This window comes from Carcharhinus amblyrhynchos, chromosome 6, assembly GCF_965287045.1.
Source record: "Carcharhinus amblyrhynchos chromosome 6, sCarAmb.v2.hapA, whole genome shotgun sequence".
Classification (NCBI taxonomy): domain Eukaryota; kingdom Metazoa; phylum Chordata; class Chondrichthyes; order Carcharhiniformes; family Carcharhinidae; genus Carcharhinus; species Carcharhinus amblyrhynchos.
In genome coordinates this window covers 85,605,071-85,625,215 of record NC_137329.1, presented here as the reverse complement: position 1 = coordinate 85,625,215, position 20,145 = coordinate 85,605,071, and the positions used below count along the sequence as shown (strand labels likewise).

Below are 20,145 nucleotides of genomic sequence, written 5' to 3'. Positions count from 1 at the left end.
TGAGCACATAATCTAGGCTGAAATTCATAGTGCATTACTGAAGGAGTGCTTGTCACAAGTGCTATCTTTCAGATGAAGGTGGACATAAGTGATCCCATGGCATCACTATGAAGGGTGCAGGGGGGCTTGCTGTGTCTCCTGTCAATATTTCTTTATCAATTAATATCGTAAGCTGATTATGATTATTATGATGTTGTTTGGTACAGCTGTTTGGTTGCAATTGGGTGCCATTTTTTCTTGGTGGAAAGCACTTCAGAAGAATTACTTAGTTGATTGTGAAGTGCTTTGTGACATCCTGAAATTGTGAAAAAGAGTATGTAACTGCAATTATGATTTTAATGCATAGATTCCTGGAAGAATTGCACCTTTTTATCAAGGCAAAGGTGGAAATCTGATTAATAAATTGAAGCTGTATTATGCCTGTATTATTTTGTAAGTATTGTGTCAAGAATCTTATAAGCTGGCTGTGTTTGGGAATTGCTACAGAGATTTGACATTAAAGCAGTCTTCCAGACCCCCTCGAAATTAGTTTGGTTGGAGCTTGAGCCATAGTACGGTGACTGCAGCTGATCTGGCTGATTGCGAAGGTAGTAAAATAAACTATTTGGCACAGTGATCAGGTTGCAATTCCATTTGAAGGACAAAGAAAGAAAGAAACTCTCATGGTCATAACCACTATTCAAATATAAATAACATAGCTCAGCAAAACCATTATTTTGAAATGTGTTTATAAATTGCCAGAGTTTTCCAGCCAAGCTAGAGATGAGCAACAAAGATTGTGGACCAAACTTCCTGCAGCTCAGTTAACAGGTGAGGAGGTTGCAGGAAGTTGCAATGGGAAGGCATCCAGATTCAGATGATGACTATCAGGGCAATGAGAGAAAGTAGAGCAGGGCAGTGAACGGGCAATAGGAAAGAAGGAATGAATGGCTGAACAATAATATGAGGCATTGAATAGATTATGCTGATTCCAGGAGCAATAGAAAGATGTCATCAGGCTGATGCTTAGCAACAGAATTATTAAGTAAGTTGCACCAAATAAACTTTTAACAAAGCAATCTAAATGGACTTGACAGTGAGCAAGCCTGAGCAATAGTTCCAGAGGTATTGTCACAGTTTGGAAATCTTTGGGGGAAAAGTGAAGGAACTGTAAAATTTTGCTGGTTGAGAGCATAGATCCTTTACCTCAAAACACTAAATGGATTGTACATGAATTTCTGAAGATCCCATCTCTTCCAGGGTGAATCCGGAACTAGGGGGCACTGTTTTAAATAAAAACAGGGCAGAAATGAGATTTTTTTTGCCTCTGTCCCTTATGTGACTTTGTAACTGTCTGCCTCAGAAGATGGTGAAGTGGGGTCATTGAATATTTTTGAGATTGATTCTCTTGCCCAATAAGAATCTAAGGTTATTGGTGGTTGTTGGGGACGTGGAACTCAACACAGACCAGCTATGATCTTATTGAATGGCAGAGTAGGCTTGAGGGGTTGAATGTTCTAGTTCTGCATTTATTTCATATGTTCATATATGTCTCCAAAAGAAGGAATAATGCCAACACAAAGATAAATGTGAGGGTACAAAGAATTTTAAATGATGAAGAGCAACCTGGAGAGCTGCTATAGGTGAAGAAAAAAAGCAGTACTAGCAACCTTCCAGAAGGTAGGAAAGCAAGGTATCACAGAATCATTGAATACCTACACGAGGAGGCCATTTGGCCCATTGAGTCTGCTCCAACTCTGACACGGCAGGAGAGGTAAAGGTCAAAATAGAAAAAAGCCTCAAAAATCGATACTTAAAATGGGTGGTTAAAAAATGGACATGAGAGACAGATGAGGTTGTAGAGCAGTCTATGATGTTTGGAATAGCTAGTGTTGGCGAGCAATCTTTGTGTTACAGGGAGAACATAAAGGAAACAAAATAAATAGATTCATAGATTTAAAATAAGTGGCAAGATGAAATTTGAATCAATTAATTCAAAACTGATGTATAGTTGCCATTTAGAACAGAATGAAAAATGCAGCATAGTAGTTAAAAAAAAAAATATGAGGAACTGTTGTGTCTTTCAGCTGCAGCAACTGGAACCTCGTTTACTTGCAGGTTCTTCTTTAAAAGTTCAGTTAGGTAGTTTTAATATTGAAGAAAATTTGTGCTGTTCCCAGGAACTAGGGTTTGTTGACTGGATGTGCATACATATGTAAGATTTATAACACGTAAGCGCATATCGGTTGACATTCCCATCAATGTTAGTGGCTTAAATTGAAAGTATGGATAAATGCACATCTATCAGTGCATTTTAAAAATGGATTTTTCTCAATAGTTATTTTTAGACATTTATTTGCACTAAAATTTGAAATTGTCGCTATTGTATAAATGTTATGTGACACCTTTGCTATAAACTGAAAAAGATCTTCTATTGGAGATGCACCATTCAGATTTTTTCAAGTAAGCAAGCAACTCTTCTTTTAACTAAATAGCGAATGATAAAGAAATAGCCAGAGATGCTTATGAATTTCTGTTGCAGTTTTTGGGAATGTTGAACATGATTGCGCTGAGTAATCAAATTAAAAGAGAACTGCTAGTCAGCTGGTAGTGAATTTAAGGCATTTTATTTTAATGTTAGTCTTTATATCAAAGGAGGCATGCTATATGTTGTCTGTGGCCTGCTATCAAGACTAATAATAAATGACAGTCAGTGGTAGTAACGTAACTGGAACAGTTTATTAATGTTTCTATTTCACAGCCAGCATAAGACAGTCCAGGTGAGCTCCACCCAGGGTGGCACATGACTCCCAGGTCATCTGACCTGCTCTCTTAAAGGAGCATGCCCCCAACATACATAACACTCCTTCCTTCTTACTTAAAATGCTCCCATAAACACACATTATTATTAATACAGTTGTATAAATACACTTCAGTTATATAGAATAACTTGAGCATCAACTTGAATGGAAATATCAATGACATTAAAAGTCTACATGGACATAATCAGTCTAACGTGAGGATCAGCCACCAGCTGATCTGTGTGCTTTCTCCTGGATCTGAACAGTATATGACACTGGTCCTATCTGGGTCAGCACTGTTGCAGGAACCCATTTCTCCCCCGTCATGTAGTTCCTTGTCAACAGTTTCTGCCTTCCTGAACTTCCTCGTTTTTCTGTCTCTTTGGGTCATCTGCCTTTCTTAGTTTCTTGTTACCACTTCTCGTGTCTCCTCTGGCTGCATCAGGTCAAAAGTGGTCCTCAATCTGTGGCCAAACATCAATGACACAGGGGAAACCTGGGTCATTACATGAGATTGTTGCAATATGCGCATAAAAATCGATTTACACACCATCAGTGCCTATTTTAAGGTCCGACCAAACTTTCTGGCCTGGACATTTGTTGCAGGATGATTATTGGACCAACTTAACCTGCTGAACTCCATGCTGGTCAAGGTAGTCCATAAATTCCTTTGCCACAAATTGTGGCCTGTTGTCGCTCACTGTTTGATCAGGACTTCCAAAATGAGCAAACAACTTCTCGGGTTGCTCCATAGTCGCCTTTGTGGACACCAACTTCATAATTGCTACTTCTGGCCATTTTGAAAGGGCATTGATCACCACCAAAAATATTTTCCGTTCCAGCAGACCTACAAAGCCTACATGGATCCTTTGTCAAGGAGCCTCAGACCATTCCCGTGGGTGGAGGGATAACAATGGCAGTACTTTCCACAGTACACCGGATTCACAAGCACCTGCCTCCTTTGCGATCTTGGAGTCGATGCCTGACCACCAAAAATAGCTCCTGGCATTCTCTTTTGCACCACACCTGAGTGCCCTTGGTGCACTTATTGTAGCACCTCTCTATGGAATGAGGAATGACCACTGTCACGCCCCACAAAAGAGATCCGTTTGTTACAGACAACTCCCACCTCCTTAATAGGTAAAGAGGACTCAAACTGAGACTGATTCCAGTGAATAACCTTCCCCCATAAGATTAAATCCATTACTTAGACTGGGTCACTTCTTGCGGCGTTTTGGAACCTGGATCGCTGATGCACTTATTATCATATGAGTGAAAATTCACAATTTTCAAATGCCAATCTGAAACATTTGGTCCTCGAGGGAGAGGCATCCTTGAAAGTATATCAGCGTTACCATGCTGTTCAGACTGTCTGTACCATATGTCATAGGAGTATGCTGCCAAAAGTAGTGCCCGTTGTTGTAACCGATAGATGGCATTCTTGTATATAACCCAAAGATGGTGGTCAGGAGCCTGTGATTGGTTAACAGCTGTATAGAAATAAGAGAATTTCTTCACCCAGATATGATACTTAATCCTTCCTTCTCGACCTGGACATAATGTTTTTGTCAATGACCTTAACTCAAAGGCCAAGAACAGTGTGTGACATTAGAGCACCAACCCCATAAGGCGAAGCATTGCAAGTTAATTGCAATGGCAACTTCAGATCAAAATGTACCAACACTTCTGACCTTCAAAAGACATGTCTTACCTCTTGGTAAATCTCTTCATGTCCCTGGGTCCATCTCCACGGCCGGCCTTTACCCAGCAGACAGCATAAAGGTTTCGGAAGTGGGGCCAGGTCTGGCACAAATTTGCCATAATTTATCAATCCCAAAAATGGTCATAACTTCGATACACTCTCTGGTCTGGGAGCTTTCATGATGACCCCCATTTTCTCAGCGACTTTGTGTAGTTCCTCATTATCTTGGCCCAGGTATTCAATTGAAGTTTTAAAAATTTCGCATTTCTTTTTCTTTACCTGCAGGTCGTCTTCCTGCAACTTGGAGGGTCTCTTCAAGATTGGCCTTTTGGTGGAGCCCGTCACCAGAATGTTGTCCAGGTAATACTGGACCCCAGGTAGCTACTTAGAATTGGTTGATTGCCCTTCGGAAAGGGGCAAGTGCTGACCAAAATACCAAAAGCAAGACACTTATAATGGGGAAAAGCCCCTGATGGGTTATGATTGTCAGATGCAGTTGGGACTCTTCTGCAACTCCCTGTTTAAGATAGGCTTGAGATAAGCCCATTTTTGAACATTTTTTTTCCCTCCTGCCAATCCACTAAGTAAGTCCTCATTCAGAGGAAGTGAGTACTGGCCTGCATACACTGCTGAGTTTAAGGGTTATCTTGAAATCACCACACATTCTCACCATGTTGTCAGTCTTCAAAACTGGCACTATTGGGGTGGCCCATTCGTTGGGAATACTTCCAGTGCCCTGGGCTCAACAGATGTTCTCAATTGGTCTCTACCTTCGGCCTAATCAGGTATAGCACTGTGCTTGCAGGCTCCTTGGATGAGCTTCTGACAGAAGCTGAATCTTCATCTCATCCAGGGTCCCTTTGTAGACGTCCTTGTATTGCTTTAGGGCATCTTGTAACTTTGTCTTTGAATCCACTTGCCTGTTAATCACATTGCAGTTTAATTTTAATTTCTGCAGCCAAGAATGACCAAATAGGGCATAGTAGCCACCCTTGACCACATACAATAACTGCTCTGCACACTGGTCCCTTGGTCACACCTTCACCATTACACATCCTCACCACGGCACCACTTACTCCATATTGATATGGAAGGTGATCTTTGAAGGCTTCAACTTACCTCTATATACTGAGTCCGGGATCAGTGATACCGTTGCCCCCGTATCCACTTCCATTTTGATTACTTTCCCTTCTACTTTTGGAAGGACCCAGAATCTATCGGCTGCTTCTCCAGCTACTAAAAAATTCAACTGAAATTCTGCTGATTTAGGCTCTTCCTCTTCTAGTTCACAAGACCAGAGTCTGGTGAACTCTGTCATCTCCTCGGCTGGTGGCATGTATCTTGTGCCTATTCTTAAGATTTGTCTCTCTCCGTCTCTCCTATTCCTCTTTTAATTGCACCTTACAATTCTAGGAAATATGCCCCTCCTGTTTACATTGGCGGCATTAGGTTTTGCGAATGCAGCATGTGAGCACTTTGTGGCCAGACTTGCCACAGTGTGGCAGCGTTCTATGGTTGACACCATGTTCTGTTGCTCACTGGCTAATGTGCGTTCTCAGGCATTGACACCCAACTCTGCTTCGTTTGCAACTGTTTCCATCAAAGTAGCTATCTCAAAAGCCACTTTAAGGTTGTGACTTTTTTTTTGTCAGCAGTTTCTGTAGTATAGCTTCATTGAGAAGCCCACACACCAAACAATTCCTCAAGGCATCCTGTAGAAAAGGGCCAAACTTGCAGTGCTCAGCTCGTCTCTTCAACACTGCCTCAAATTGCACAATAGATTCACCTTCCAATCACGTTGTCTTATAAAAACGGAACTATTCTGCTATTGTAAGTTGCTTTGGGGCATAATGACTTTTGAGTGCTTCACATAGCTCTGTTGGTTTCTCTGGTTGTAATGAAGCATCTTAGTATCACAATCTTTTTTACTCGTGATAGTACTTAAGAAAACTGTTGCTGTTAGTTCATCTACCTCATTTGCCTTGAAAGTAAGAGTTAAAATGCTTAATGTATAGTTTCCGGCTCTCCATATCTTCGTTGCAAGGTCCCATCGTCCCGAATTGACCTGCTATTTCCAAGTTCCTTTGGGAGTTTCTCCTGCCTTTGAGTTCTGTAGCTGCTTTGCACGCCCATTGCTCATCACATGCTTCTTGCCGCTGCCCCTCCTTCGCCATCTATGTTCCCCTACTCTTCCCTTCAGTTGCCATCCGAGTTCCCCTCACAACTGCTTCCCACCCAATGGGCTTGGTGCTCCTGGTGGAGAGATCCCTCTCCTATACCTAGCCTCCAACTGTAGCCCAAATACCCTGTGATCACTGTCTTCAGCCATCCCAGTGAGTACCTCTGGTGTTGAATGTTGTCCTCTCATCTCGATGCTTAGGCCTATTCCTTCAAGTGTGCCCAAGTACCTCTGTGATTCTTGCCATTTTCAAAGTCCAGGGCAACAACATCAATCTTACTCCCACTCCTGATTATCAGTGATGAATTGCAGTCTGTGGGGCGTGACTGCACCCCAGTATCCTTTGTTAATTATGTGGTCTGCTGTTAGGACTAACAATAAACCACAGGGTCAGTGGTCATAAAGTAACTGGACCAGTTTATTAACACATCTATTTCCTCGCACGATCCGATGGGGGCATAGCAACAAGAAATTAGAAAATTAATCTAAACATTGCAAAATTAATGTTTATAAATCATAACAAGCTTGCAACATTTTAGTGGTTAGATGCGTTTTCTTTTTGTTTTGAGATGTGTGAAGTGACTGATAATTCTGTACTATATGCTTATTGAAGCATTAAATACATACATAATGCTATTTTTGATATGCTTAATCCGGTCTTGAAATGTTTTGCAGTACCCGTTTCTATGTTTGACGTTTGAAGACCAATATTCCTAAGCAGCAACCATTTGAACCTTGTCCAACACTTGTGCTAAATTAAACCAAAATTGTAATTTCCACCCCCCCCCCCCCTCCCCCCAAAATCTAAATATGTTGAAGTCCAAAGTGGACCTGTGGAGGCTTTGAAACTAAAGAAAGGAGCCACGAGGCAGAGAATTTAGAAGGTTCAAGAGAAGTTGGTTATTGCATTGGTGAAGATCTTTCCAATGAAGAAAGAATAAAGGAGGATATCCTTTGGAATATTGTGAAGTACACATGAAACATTTGATTCAAGGAGATTGTGGAAATAGATGGGTTCTGCCACGGAAGGATTTGTAAATGGAGTGCCTAGTAGGTCAGTGAGGGCAGGTGTAATTGGTGAGCAGGAGCGACCAGTGAAGACAGAGCCAAGCTTGGATTTCAGTGGTAAGGGCAAGGCTTTTATTTACATTGAACTTTGTTTTACATTGAGCTGTTTCTGTGCTACAAATCCATTCGGGCCCACATGTTGCTGCTGGTGTTTATGCTCCCCACAATCCTCCTCCCATCCTACGTCACCTCGCCTTATCAGCGTGTCTTGCTATTTCTTTCTTCCTTTATGTTCTTATCTAGCTTCCCCTTGAAGCAACAATGTTTATCACCTCAAATGCTAGATGTGGTAGCAAAATCTACATGGTTTTGTGCCTTGATTTCTTAATCCAAGAGCTTGTGTCAGTGTCATGCTGTCGTCAGCTGCTAGTGCAGTAAAATTCAGGAATATAGTGCACTGATTTACAACCCACTTGCTCTTCATGTCCAGATGTGTTCAGCCTCCACCTTGCAATACCCTGCAATCGGCAATTAAGACTATGGACTCACTGGGTGGAGTTTTAACATGGGTGAGTGAGGTGGATTAGTTGAGGGTGGCTGGTTGGGTGGGGGGAGAGATTCAGAATGAGCAAGTATCAAAAGTGTGTCAACAAAATAGCTGCTGGGTTTTAATTGGACAGAACCAGAGGTGTCAGCACCCTGTCCCTAGAAGATGGGTTGGCATTTTAAATATGTTAATGAGGTTAAAAGCTCCAGGACGGCTGGAAATTGCAGTGAGGCAAGGGCAACACTGGGGGAAAAGTTAAGTGCCTTCACAGCTGTCGTGTTCACATTGACAATACAGTGAGACGGGATCAGAGATGGGCAGTACTGTGGCAGTGTTAGTAAGTAAATTTGGTTTTGAAGAAAGGAAGGATATGGGATACAGGCTATGCATTGTTGGTTTCGGCCTGCACAAGAATCTAGTGAGGAAGAGATAACATAATGATGTAATTCATTACCCTTAATTTATCCATTGGAAATTTACTGTTTCAATTTAAGTTGAAGGTTGATTCTGGATGCCTCTTCAATTCCACTAACTATCATATGTCTTAGTAACTTGCAAATGCCCTAAATCTTGGCTTAGGTGCAGTGTTTCCTCACAACATACATCTTTGACACTGTGATCAACCCCAGCTCTTTTCTTGGTTCAGTGCTTGAATGTTCCTTGTACTTCACTGACCATCATTAGCCAGTACCTAGCGCAGTCTGCTCAGAACATTTTGAATTTTGATCCTGATTTATTCTAACTTGTGTTCTATTATTTTGGTCATGTCGTAAAGCATTCTATTGGCTTTGTCTGTTGCTTTTGCTAAGACTCAATCTTTTTCAGCTTCATCCATGGATTTAGCTAATACAGGTTCTTTTTCATCGCTTTTGATTCATGGAGTTTATATGCCATCTGTTTTTCCTTTCCATTTTATCCTTCATTGTTCTACCCAAGTCATTCAATTTTCTGCACCCCGACTTATAATGCCTTGTAAGTACCTGTTTAATGCCTATCAGCACATTTGTTAGTCATTTTGTTATGATCAGGCTGGGAGGAATGTGCAGTTTATCAAGCCCTACTACTCTGCAGGTTGCATCATTGGCTTAAAATTTTAATGCTGCAAGAAGTCTCACAACACCAGTTTAAAGTCCAACAGCTTATTTGGTAGCAAAAGCCACTAGCTTTCGGAGCGCTGCTCCTTTGTCAGGTAAGTGGGAGTTCTGTTCACAAACTGCATATAAAGACACAAACTCAATTTACAAAATAATGGCTGGACTGCGATTCTTTATAGGTATTCAAGTCTTAAAGGTACAGACAATGTAAGTGGAGAGAGCGTTAAGCACAGGTTAAAGAGATGTGTATTGTCTCCAGACTGGACAGTTAGTGAGATTTTGCAAGCCCACGCAAGTTGTTGGGGGGTTACAGATAGTGTGATATTAACCCAAGACATGAACTGTGTGACAACATAGAGTCGTTGAGCAGAGACTGATGGCCAATTTATGCACACATGAGGATGGCCTCAACTGGGATCTTGGGTTCATGTCACACTACCTGTAACCCGCACGACTTGCCTGGGCTTGCAAAATCTCCAACTGCAGTCAAATTATACTTGGGTGAGGATTTTCTGGCTGCGGGTTGAGTATCACAAGGAATTTCAGGCAAGATGGAGAGACAGTTCGTAAAGCCCGTTCCCCAAATCTCAGTTCAAAAACAGCAGGTTGAAATTTTAAAATCTCTGCTCTTAGGGGATTTTCTGTAAATAATCTTTTCTCTGAGTAGTTGCAGTTCAAACAAACAAACAGCTACCCACCCCCTCCCCCCAAAAAAGTTGTGTCCAAATAATGTCCCTCCAGATCTTAAAAAAAAATCTATTTGTGAAGATACTGTTTTCCCACCTGTGATAACCCCTGTAAATTCCGTGGGGAATCACTCATTGATCTCCATGTAGAGCTAGGTTACTGGCAATTGCCTGCCTTGCTGGAACTCATCACCTACATCCTTTTTAAGGAAGCACTGGGTAGAATCTGTGGAACTGTGTACCGGCTGGAACTTATGAATGTATTCCATGGAGCAGTGGTCTAACTTTGTGTTTAACGATAAACACCATTCCTTCCCAGTTGGGCTTCTTGAGTTGTTACATCACCAATTTCAAGATATGCACTGAATTTCTAGACACTGATAGCCTTTTGTGTGGCACTTCCATCAAATGCCTTTTGAACACGTTAGTCTGAGTTGGCATTTCCTCATCAAAGTCGATTTGGTAGTTTTTGAGAAATGGATTGAAAAGAGAGTGGGAAATTGATGGGAAACCCTGAATCCACTCTTCAGCCTATCTGTTACTACAATCATTTTCCATGCAATTTTTACTTCTTGACTTGAACATTTCAGTGCTCTCCTGACAAACCTTCCACCATCCACCCTCCATAAATTTGATGTTGTCTGCTGCTTGTTTCTTTTATTTCTGTGCTCACTGATCTATATTGACACCTGGTCCTCCAATGGCTGTTTTAAAATTTGAATCCTTGTTTTCAAATCATTCCATGGCCTTGACCATCCCTAGCTTGATCTCTCCCAGCTCTAATTTCTTCCCAAGATCTCAACTAATCTAATTTGGCCTCTTGGCAGGATAAAGGATGATGGATTAAAGGTCAAAGTGATTCAGGGAGGATGTCGGATGGTGACTTCTAGTTCCAGGGATATAGGGTGTTGCAGCATGGGAAGGAATGGATACCTGTCCAGGTACTGTTTAAATTTGGCACCCAGATATTCTATCCTTTGAGGTAACAGCAGGGCTGCCAACTATCTACTGTATGATTGGCCAGGGTCTTCACCTCTGCATCTCTGGCTGCCAGCCATGTTATTGCAGATGGCCGGTCACTCCATCTGGGACTGAGAGTGCCATGCACTTCTGGTAGCACTATCAGGATTCTCAATATGAGGAGAAAATTCTGCCCCAGATTACTCTGAGGAGGACAGTAATTCAAGTTTCCACTTTCTCCACATAAATCCCCATTATTGGTAATCTTCCTCTGTACCATTCCATTGCCTTGACATTCTTTCTAAGTGCAGTGCCCAGAATTGTGCACAACACTCCAGTGGAGACCTAACCAGTAATTGCTAAATGTTTAACATGACTTCCGTGCTTTTGTATTTGCTGTCCAGTTTACAGATCCAAGTATCAAAACACTTTAAACTGCCTAATTAACTTACCCTGCCAAAGATTCCTCTTTTAAATGCTACAATTTATATTATACTTACTCTCCACGTTGTTCCTCCAAGTTCAACGTTTCACAATTATCCATATTAAATTACATCTGTCAAGTCTCTGCCCATTTCACCAATCAGTCTATATCTCCTGAAATTGGTTATGAAATTGTTCACTGTTTACCATGTTGCCAAGTTTTGCATCATTTGCAAATTTCAAAATTGTTTTCCATATCTGAATCCAGGTAATTTGTATGCAACAATAAAATGAATCGTCCTAATACTAACCCCATGGCATCTTGCTGCATGTTGCTCTCCAATCAGAAAGCATTCTCTCTGTCTTCTATCCTCAGCCATATACCCATGTTACTACCATTCCTTCAATTCCATGTGCTTCTACATTTAGAATAAACTTGTCATGTGGTAATTTACCAAATGCCTTTTGTAAATCCATTTGCAGACTTGCACACTAACTTCACAACCCTCTTTCTGTTCATTCATCAAACAACTTGGGTCATTAATTTAAAACAGCAATGCAGGTGTGCCTGCACCATATGGACTATAACAGTCAAGGAAAGTGGCTCACCACCATCATCATAAGTGATGGGTGTCAAATGCTGGTCGAGCCAGCGATGCCTACAATTTGTGAAAGAATAAATATATTTTTAAAAACCCTTTAACAAATTTGTGCTGGCTCATTTTGACTCATCTCCAAGTGAGATTTAATTTTGTCTTTGGTAGTTTTCCCCCACTAGTATTAGACTAATTAACCTCTAGCTACCAGGTTTATTCGTGCCTCTTTTGAACATAGATGGAACACTTGCAATCCTCCAGTCCTCTGCTGTTACTCCCATATCCTTGGCAAATTGCAAGATTATGGTCAGAGTTTTATTTCTACTCAGTCTTTCCTGATCTACCTGGACCTGTGACTTGTTAGCTTTGAAAGAAGCCAACATAATTAGCACTATCCAATATGTTTACTCCTTCCATGTCTACTATGACATTAACTTCATCCTATTTAACAAAGTACTTGTTATGACCTCAGCTGTGCCTTCTGTCTCCACAAGATGATTTTCTATTTTCTCCCTACTTGGTCTGCCAATTCTTTAATTATCTTTTTACTTTTAATATGTTTTGGAAAGATTTTTTGTTTCCCTTTTATATTGCCTATTTTTATTTCTGTAACATTCCCAGACTTTGCGTCTGCCTCAGCTTATCTGCTGCTGAAACCCTCATCTATGTTTCTACTACTCCTCTCTTGTTAATGCAGAACAATCCTATTGGGGTTGCATGTTCTGCTCCATAAACTTTTGGTCATCCAAAACTCTTCTGCTTGTGTTTTAATTGTACCAAATCCTGTGCACCCATTCCCCTCTGTTTGTTGACCTACACTGACTCCCTTCTAAGCAGCACCTTTATTTCCAAATTCTCCTCATTGTTTTGAATTCTCTGGCCTCAATTCTCCCTATCACAATAATCTCCATCAGCCTTACAGTCCTCTGAGATATTTGCACTTCTCTGGTTCTGATCTTGGGTATCTAAATTTTAATAATTACTTCAATTATTGTCCCCTAAACTACTATTCTGTCTTTAGTCTCTATTCCTTCTTGCAAATTTGAATGCCTCATCTTTCCTCCTCATGGGAATATGCTTGGCTTGTACCTGCAGTATCTCCACCTTGACCTGCAATTGCTCATTTTTCTGGCCAATCTTTGTTTCCAATCCACTTACTGCTATATCTCTTCTCATATCACCTGAAGTTTGCTCTCTTCCAGTTGGATATTTTGATTGTTGTTTTTGGCTCCCTTCTGTAACTAATTTAAACCAAATTATATTATGAGCACATTTTATCCAGATATTTTCCTATTATGACACAATCCACTTGACCTACTCAATTCCCCACAACTATATCTAGCGCTGCTTCTTTCCTAACTGGCGTGGAAACATATTGGTTAAGGATTGAGTTCTGGTGAAAGGTCATCAACCTGAAACATTTTAATCTGTTTCTCTCCCTACCAGCTAGACCTGCTGAGTGCTTACAGCATTTCCTGTTCTTATTTCAGATTTCCAATATCTACAGTAGTCTTGTTTTTGATTGTGTCAAGATTTTCTCCTGTGTAAATTGTAGGAATTCTTCATCCAGCTTGCCTTTCGCTCCTTTTTCCTTGCTCTATATCAGCAAGATAGAATCTAATCATCGCCTTTTTGGCATCCAACGGCTTTACCATTGCTGAATCCCTCACAATCAACTTCTTAAGGGTTACCTTTAACCAGAAACTGAACTGCAGCAGCCACGTAAACACTGTGGTTAGAAGAGCAGGTCAGAGGCCTGGGAATTCTGTGTCAAATAACTTGTCTCCTGGCGCCCAATGCCTGTTTACCATCCATAAGGCACAAGTGAGGAGTGTGATTGGAATACTGTACACTGGCCTGGATGAATGCAGCTCCAAGAACTTTCAAGAAACTTGATCATCCAAAACAAATCAGCTATTTTGATCAGCACCTCATCCACCAGCTTAAACGTTCACTTCAGCTCTGATGCACAGTGGCAACAATGTGCCCCATCTACAAGATTCACTGCAGCAATTCATCACGCTCCCTCAGTAACACCTTCCAAACCCATGATGACTAACACCTAGAAGGACAAGGGCAACAGATCTGTTGGAACGCCATCACTGCAAGTTCCCCTCCAAGCCACATATCATTCTGACTTTGAAATATATTGCTGTACATTCACTATACCAGGACAAAGTCTGAGAACTCCCCCCTCAAGACGCTATGGCTCTACCTATAGCACATATATCGCTGCAGTTCAAGAAGATGCTTACCCCCACCTTCTTAAGGACTCTCATGAAAGGGCAATAATTGCTGGCATTGCCTGTAAAACACTCATCCCCTGAAAGAATAATCTTTTAAAAAACTTGAGACTTTAGTTATTCGTTAAGTTACTGAAGAAACCTAAAGCAATGGAATACAATCATTTTAGAACTTTAAGTTTAATGAGTCATCTCATTAACGCGATATTGAAAATCATATTAGAAAGAAATACCAAAACATTTGAAGCAGAAATTGGTTAAATATTGTCTAGATTTAGATCTGGAATTGGCACGAGAGGAAATATTTAACCTAGGAACAATCCTTGATAAATGTCTAGGGAGGCACAGTGACTAGCGCTGCTGCTCTCAGCGCCAAAGATCTGGGTTTGATTTTTGGGCTTGTGTGGAGTTTGCACATTCTCCCTGCGCCTACGTGGGTTTCCTTGGGCGTTGTAGTTTCTTCCCAAGGTGCAAAGATGTTTGATTTATTATTGTCACATGTATTAGTATTGTTTTTGCACACTATACAGAAAACATACCATCACACAGAAGGAAAGGATAGAGCGCAGAATGTAGTGTTACAACCATAGGGTGTAGAGAAAGATCAACTTAATATGAGGTAGGTCCTTCCAAAAATTGGTAGCAGGGAAGAAGTTGTTCATGAGTTAGTTGGTACGTGTCTTTGGATTTTTGTCTTTTTCCCAACGAAAGGAGGTTCAAGAGAATATGTCCAGTGTGCATGGAGTCCTTGATTATGCTGGCTGCTTTTCGGAGGCAATGGGATGTGTAGACTGTGTCAGTGGATTGGAGGCTGGTTTGTGTGATGGACTGGGCTTCATTCACAATCCTTTGTGGTTTTTTTTGCAGTCTTGGAGCCATATCAAACTGTGATACCACCAGAAATAATGATTTCTTATGGCTGTCAAAGATGTGCAGGTTAGGTGGATTGAATAATCTAAATTGTCCCTTAGTATCCAAAGATGTGTAGGCTAGGGGGATTGGCTATGGCAAATGCACGAGTTATGGGGATACAGCAGAGGGGAGGGCCCGGGTGGGATGCTCTTTTGGCGAGACAGTGCAGACTTGATGTGCTGAATGGCCTCTTTCTGCACCGTAGAGATTCAGTGGAAAACAGGAACATTGACAAATGTTTGATTATGAAAATCGTTTGACTGTGTTTTTACCCAAAAGTTAATAGATGTGTTGAAATGTGCCATTGACAGTAAAGACGTAAAAGCATCAGGCTAGAAGCAAGACATTCGGATATATTTCAAGAGGCGTATGACAAGGCTGTCATCAAACTTACTCAATCTGTGCAGAGAACAAAAATTTGAAGCCAGATGTACTTCATGGTTTAAAAATCAGAGGCAAGAACATAAACTTGCAGTACGCTGATGAGACAGCGCTACTTGCAAAATCGGAAGAGGCGCTACAAAATATTGTAGATCAAATAAAATTGATCAGTTTAGGTTTAGAATATGGATTGAGTATGAACACCAAAAGATGCATGCAACGGTAGTCTGAAGAAATATAGATAAAGGGGGGGCGGTTTAGAACGGAGTTGAGGAGGAACTTCTTCACTCAAAGGGTGATGAATCTCTGGAATTCTCTGCCCGTTGAAGTGGTGGAGGCTGCCTCGCTAAATATTTTTAAGACGCGGGTTGATGGGTTTTTGATAAGAGAGGGGATTAAGGGTTATGGGGAGAGGGCGGGAAAGTGGAACTGAGCCACGACAGATCAGCCATGATCTTATTGAATGGCGGGGCAGGCTCGAAGGGCTAGATGGCCTACTCCTGCTCCTATTCCTTATGTTCTTATGTTTAAGTGGATAGTCTAATAATGGAACAAGTAAATCAGTTTGCACATTTCGGACAAATGATAAGATGATAGATACAATGCTGAAGTCAGAAGAAGAATAGAGAGAGCCAAAGAAATTTTGTGAAGATGTGTTCAGAAGAAAACTGTAACAAAGAAAAGACTTATTAGATGCTACATTCTATTCATTTCCCAGTCTGCTTCAAAAATGTGAACAATAAGACAAGATCTTGAAGGAAAATAGAGGCCTTGAAATGTGGATAATAAGATGACTATCAGTCATTCCATATACAGACCATAAGACAAATGTAGTCCTTGAAATTGTAGGAACAGGTAGAACGCTTTAAAAAGTGACATCCAGAAACAAAATGTCAGTAGTTTCGCCAATTGAGCGGAGTTTAAAAGCCTTCAGAGATATCTTCTAGAGAGCAAAATGGAGAGTGGCACAAAGAGATTGACCTCTGCATAGTCGGACAACAATTATCATAGAAAGGTTGCGGATGAGCTACAGTAGATGAGTGAGGATGGTGCAAGGTAAATGTGATATACCATGAGAGTAAGAAGTCTCACAACACCAGGTTAAAGTCCAACAGATTTATTTGTTAACACAAGCCACAAGCTTTTGGAGCGCTGCCCCTTCATCAGGTGAGTGGGAGTTGTGTTCACAAACAGAGCATATATAGACACAAACTCAGTTAACAAGATAATGGTTGGAATGCGAGCCTTTACAGGTAATCAAGTCTTAAACAATGTGAGTGGAGAGAGGATTAAGCACAGGTTAAAAAGATGTGTATATCTCTAGCCAGGACAGTTAGTGAGATGTTGCAAGCCCAAGCAAGTTTTGGGGGGTTACAGATGGTGTGACATGAGTCCAAGATCACGGCTGAGGCCGTCCTTGTTTGTGGAACTTGGCTATCGGTTTCCGCTCAGCAGTTCTGCGTTGTGTGTCATGAAGGCCGCCTTGGAGAACGCTTACCCGAAGATCAGAGGCTGAATGCCTGTGACTGCTAAAGTGTTCCCCAACAGAGAGAGTACACTCTTTCCTGGTGATTGTCGAGCGATGTTCATTCATTCATCTATTTTCGTAGCATCTGCATGGTCTCCCTAGTGTACCATGCCTCGGGACATCCTTTCTTGCAGCGTATCAGGTTGATGAAATTGGCTGAGTTGCAAGAGTGTGGACTGTGTAGCTGATGGATGGTGTTGTCACTTGAGATGATGTTGATGATCCGGCATGCCTCGCAGAGGTTGCTGTGGCAGGGTTGTGTTTTGTGGTCACTGTTTTGGTGAAGGCTGGGTAGTTTGCTGCGGACAATAGCCTGTTTGAGGTACTTCTCCGGAGCGGAGAAGCTGTGTCATCTTCTCTGGAGCCTTCAGCATGTTATCGATGAAGATGAACATCTCATCACTGCCACTTCTCGCCTTCAAACAACCTCAAACAAGGTACCACCGGTTTGTGTTGGGGAACACATCAGCAGTCACAGACATTAAGGCTCTGATCTTCGGCTAAGCGTTCTCCAAGGCGGTGTTTAAGATACGTGACAATGCACAATCTCTGAGCAGAAATTGATATCCAAGTTCCTCAACCGGGATCTTGGGTTCATGTCATACTACCTGTAACCTCCGCAACTTGCCCAGGCTTGCAAAAATCTCTAACTGGCCTGGTTGGAGAGACACGTCTCTTTACCATGAGCTTAACCCTCTCTCCGCTCACACTGTCTGTACTTTTTTAAGACTTGATTACCTGTAAAGACTTGCATTCCAATCATTAGCTTGTAAATTTGAGTTTGTGTCTTTATATGCTCTGTTTGTAAACACAAGTCCTCACTCACTTGATGAAGGAGCACTCTGAAAGCTTGTGGCTCGTGCTATCAAATAAACCTGTTGGACTTTAACCTGGTGTTGTGAGACTTCTTACTGTGCTTACCCCAGTCCAATGCCAGCATTGCTACGTCACGTACCATGACAACAGATCACCTGGTGGGTGTAACTACAGGCAGCAACAACACTGTATTTAATTTACCAAATTTTGGTTTGGGTTGCATTTTGAAGTGAGTTTTATGAAAGAGGAGGAAATGTTTGGGTTTTGGTGGAGGAGTTGACGTGTTTTGTGAATCGTGTAGTGCAATAGAGTCTGAATTCCATTATTTATTTCCATGTCTCTGATTAGAAGGCAATTTATAATGTTCATTCTTTTGTTTGTAGCTTAACTTGACTTCTTTGTTTAGCTATTGTAACGGGTAATTCAAATTCTTCCATTTGCTGCCTGCATTGTTGATCATCTGGAATGCTGATTACATAGTTTCCAAATTAGTACTTCCATTTGTGAATAATTCCTTTCATTTAAATTATGGCTTTCAGTCCCAGTTACCTTTTATTGATGAACTGCATCTTTGGGATGAATTTGCATGAAGCTCTACAAATTGAACTGTCGGAATATATGTTTTGTATACTTAGAGCAAAAGCGGGGGAAGTTTTCTCACAACTTACAGGCTCCGATCATGTCTTGATTGTTGCCCTTCACATGCTGAGCAAGACAGTATGATGCTTACCTTTAATGCCTCGGTGATATTTGAGGGAATTGAGTGAAATTTGTTTTTAGTCACCTTTCTTTGTCAAATTGGAAGCACCAAACACTTTTTTTCCTGAAATACTGTAACTGAATTTTGTGTGAAATTGTCTGTGACACCGAGACATGTAAATTGATTTTTCTAGGTATTCCTTTGCAGTGAATTGTGCAGTGCCAAAAGAAATCTGCAAAGGTCTGATTACATTCTCTGCATTTCTGCTGTGAGAGAATTTTTGTGCATCATTGGCTTGAGCCTTGACCAGAACTAACAAGCAATTTCAAAACCAATTCTTGCATGAATTGGCTTAACTAAGAAGGGAGTATGTTTGTGTGACCTCAGCTGCGATAGCTTTTGTTCTGCATTTTCAAATAGCAGTTTTTGTGTTAGTTTGTTTATATTGTGAACTGTAAGTGTACTGATCTATCATTATGGTGAAATCGTTGGAGTAGATATTTTGTAGATAGGATTCTAGCAATAGAAGTATTCATTCTATTATACCAAACACTGAGTAAATAACATGCAAGTAATAATCAGTTTAGAAATGTGACTGTGATTTTTGCAAGATGTGTGTAAAGTTCCAATAACTATTATTGAGCCACTGGACATAAAATAATGCAAGCCCTTTTGAAGAAATTGTTTCATAAGCAAAGTCGGAAGAAACTGAATGACCTAATACGGGCAGCAAGGGTGTTCAACCTGATCTAGCATCTTTCCCTAAATGACCTGTGACCCGCAGCACCTTCCTTGAACCCCAAGAGTCTGTCAGTCCTTGCCCTCTGAGAGCCACTCCCTGACACTTACTTCCAGGATTCTTGTCATCAGATTTTATGTGGCTCCATTTGTACCCATGGGAAAAGAATGCCCATAACCACCGGAGAGGACAAAGACAGTGGGTGGTGTGCCTAAGATCCGGTCCCCTCACCCTTTGAGGACTGGACACTGGAGCTTGCAGGAGTTGAGGTGATCCGCACAATTGACAACAGCCAGGTCCGGCTGGAGCACTGAAGTGAGCACTTGCCAATCTTCCATTTGTTGGAGATACCTGAAGTAAGTTGCGTGCAGCCTAGATTCATGGTCCTCCCTTGCACTTAACCTTGTGTCTCCCACCTCCGATGTACATCCTGAAGAGACACTGAGACACAATGGTTGGCCACGTAAAGTTAAGAGGGTGTAGCTGCACGAAGATGGCATGGTTGAAGGAGTACTCCAGCTAGAATATTTAGGCACTTAAAAGCCTCACTTTTGCTTGTTTTTATATGTTAGCACTTAATTTGATGGCACTCTTATTGGCACCATCAAATGTTACTGTATCCCACAGTTGCAGCTAATGTCTCTGATAAGCCTCCCATGGGAATGTATTTACCCTGACTTTTGTCAGAGGAACCCTGCAAGTTGATGTCAGTGGAGGAGGGCCCTTAGTGTATAGCTATTGTGAAAATCAAGGCCCTCAAATCATTCACTGGCGACAGCTGGTGGTGTGCAGTGGCAGCCACTGACAACATCTGCTGTGGCATCTCCAGAGCCAGGGAGAGACCCACCCGC

At 41.4% G+C, this 20,145-nt stretch overlaps 1 protein-coding gene across 5 annotated transcripts in view; it reads left to right on the top strand.

Moving 5' to 3' along the window:
* The window catches only part of phf21b (PHD finger protein 21B), a 209,628-nt gene that overhangs the window by 69,898 nt on the left and 119,585 nt on the right, over positions 1–20,145 (top strand). For 4 of the 5 annotated variants that reach the window (XM_080190853.1, XM_080190852.1, XM_080190855.1 and 1 more), the window contains one exon: positions 4,768–4,842. The exons of the other annotated variant lie outside the window; for it this stretch is intronic. In XM_080190853.1, the coding sequence (XP_080046979.1) occupies positions 4,768–4,842 (75 nt within the window). The remainder of the gene's footprint in view (positions 1–4,767; positions 4,843–20,145) is intronic. 5 annotated transcript variants of the gene reach the window in all.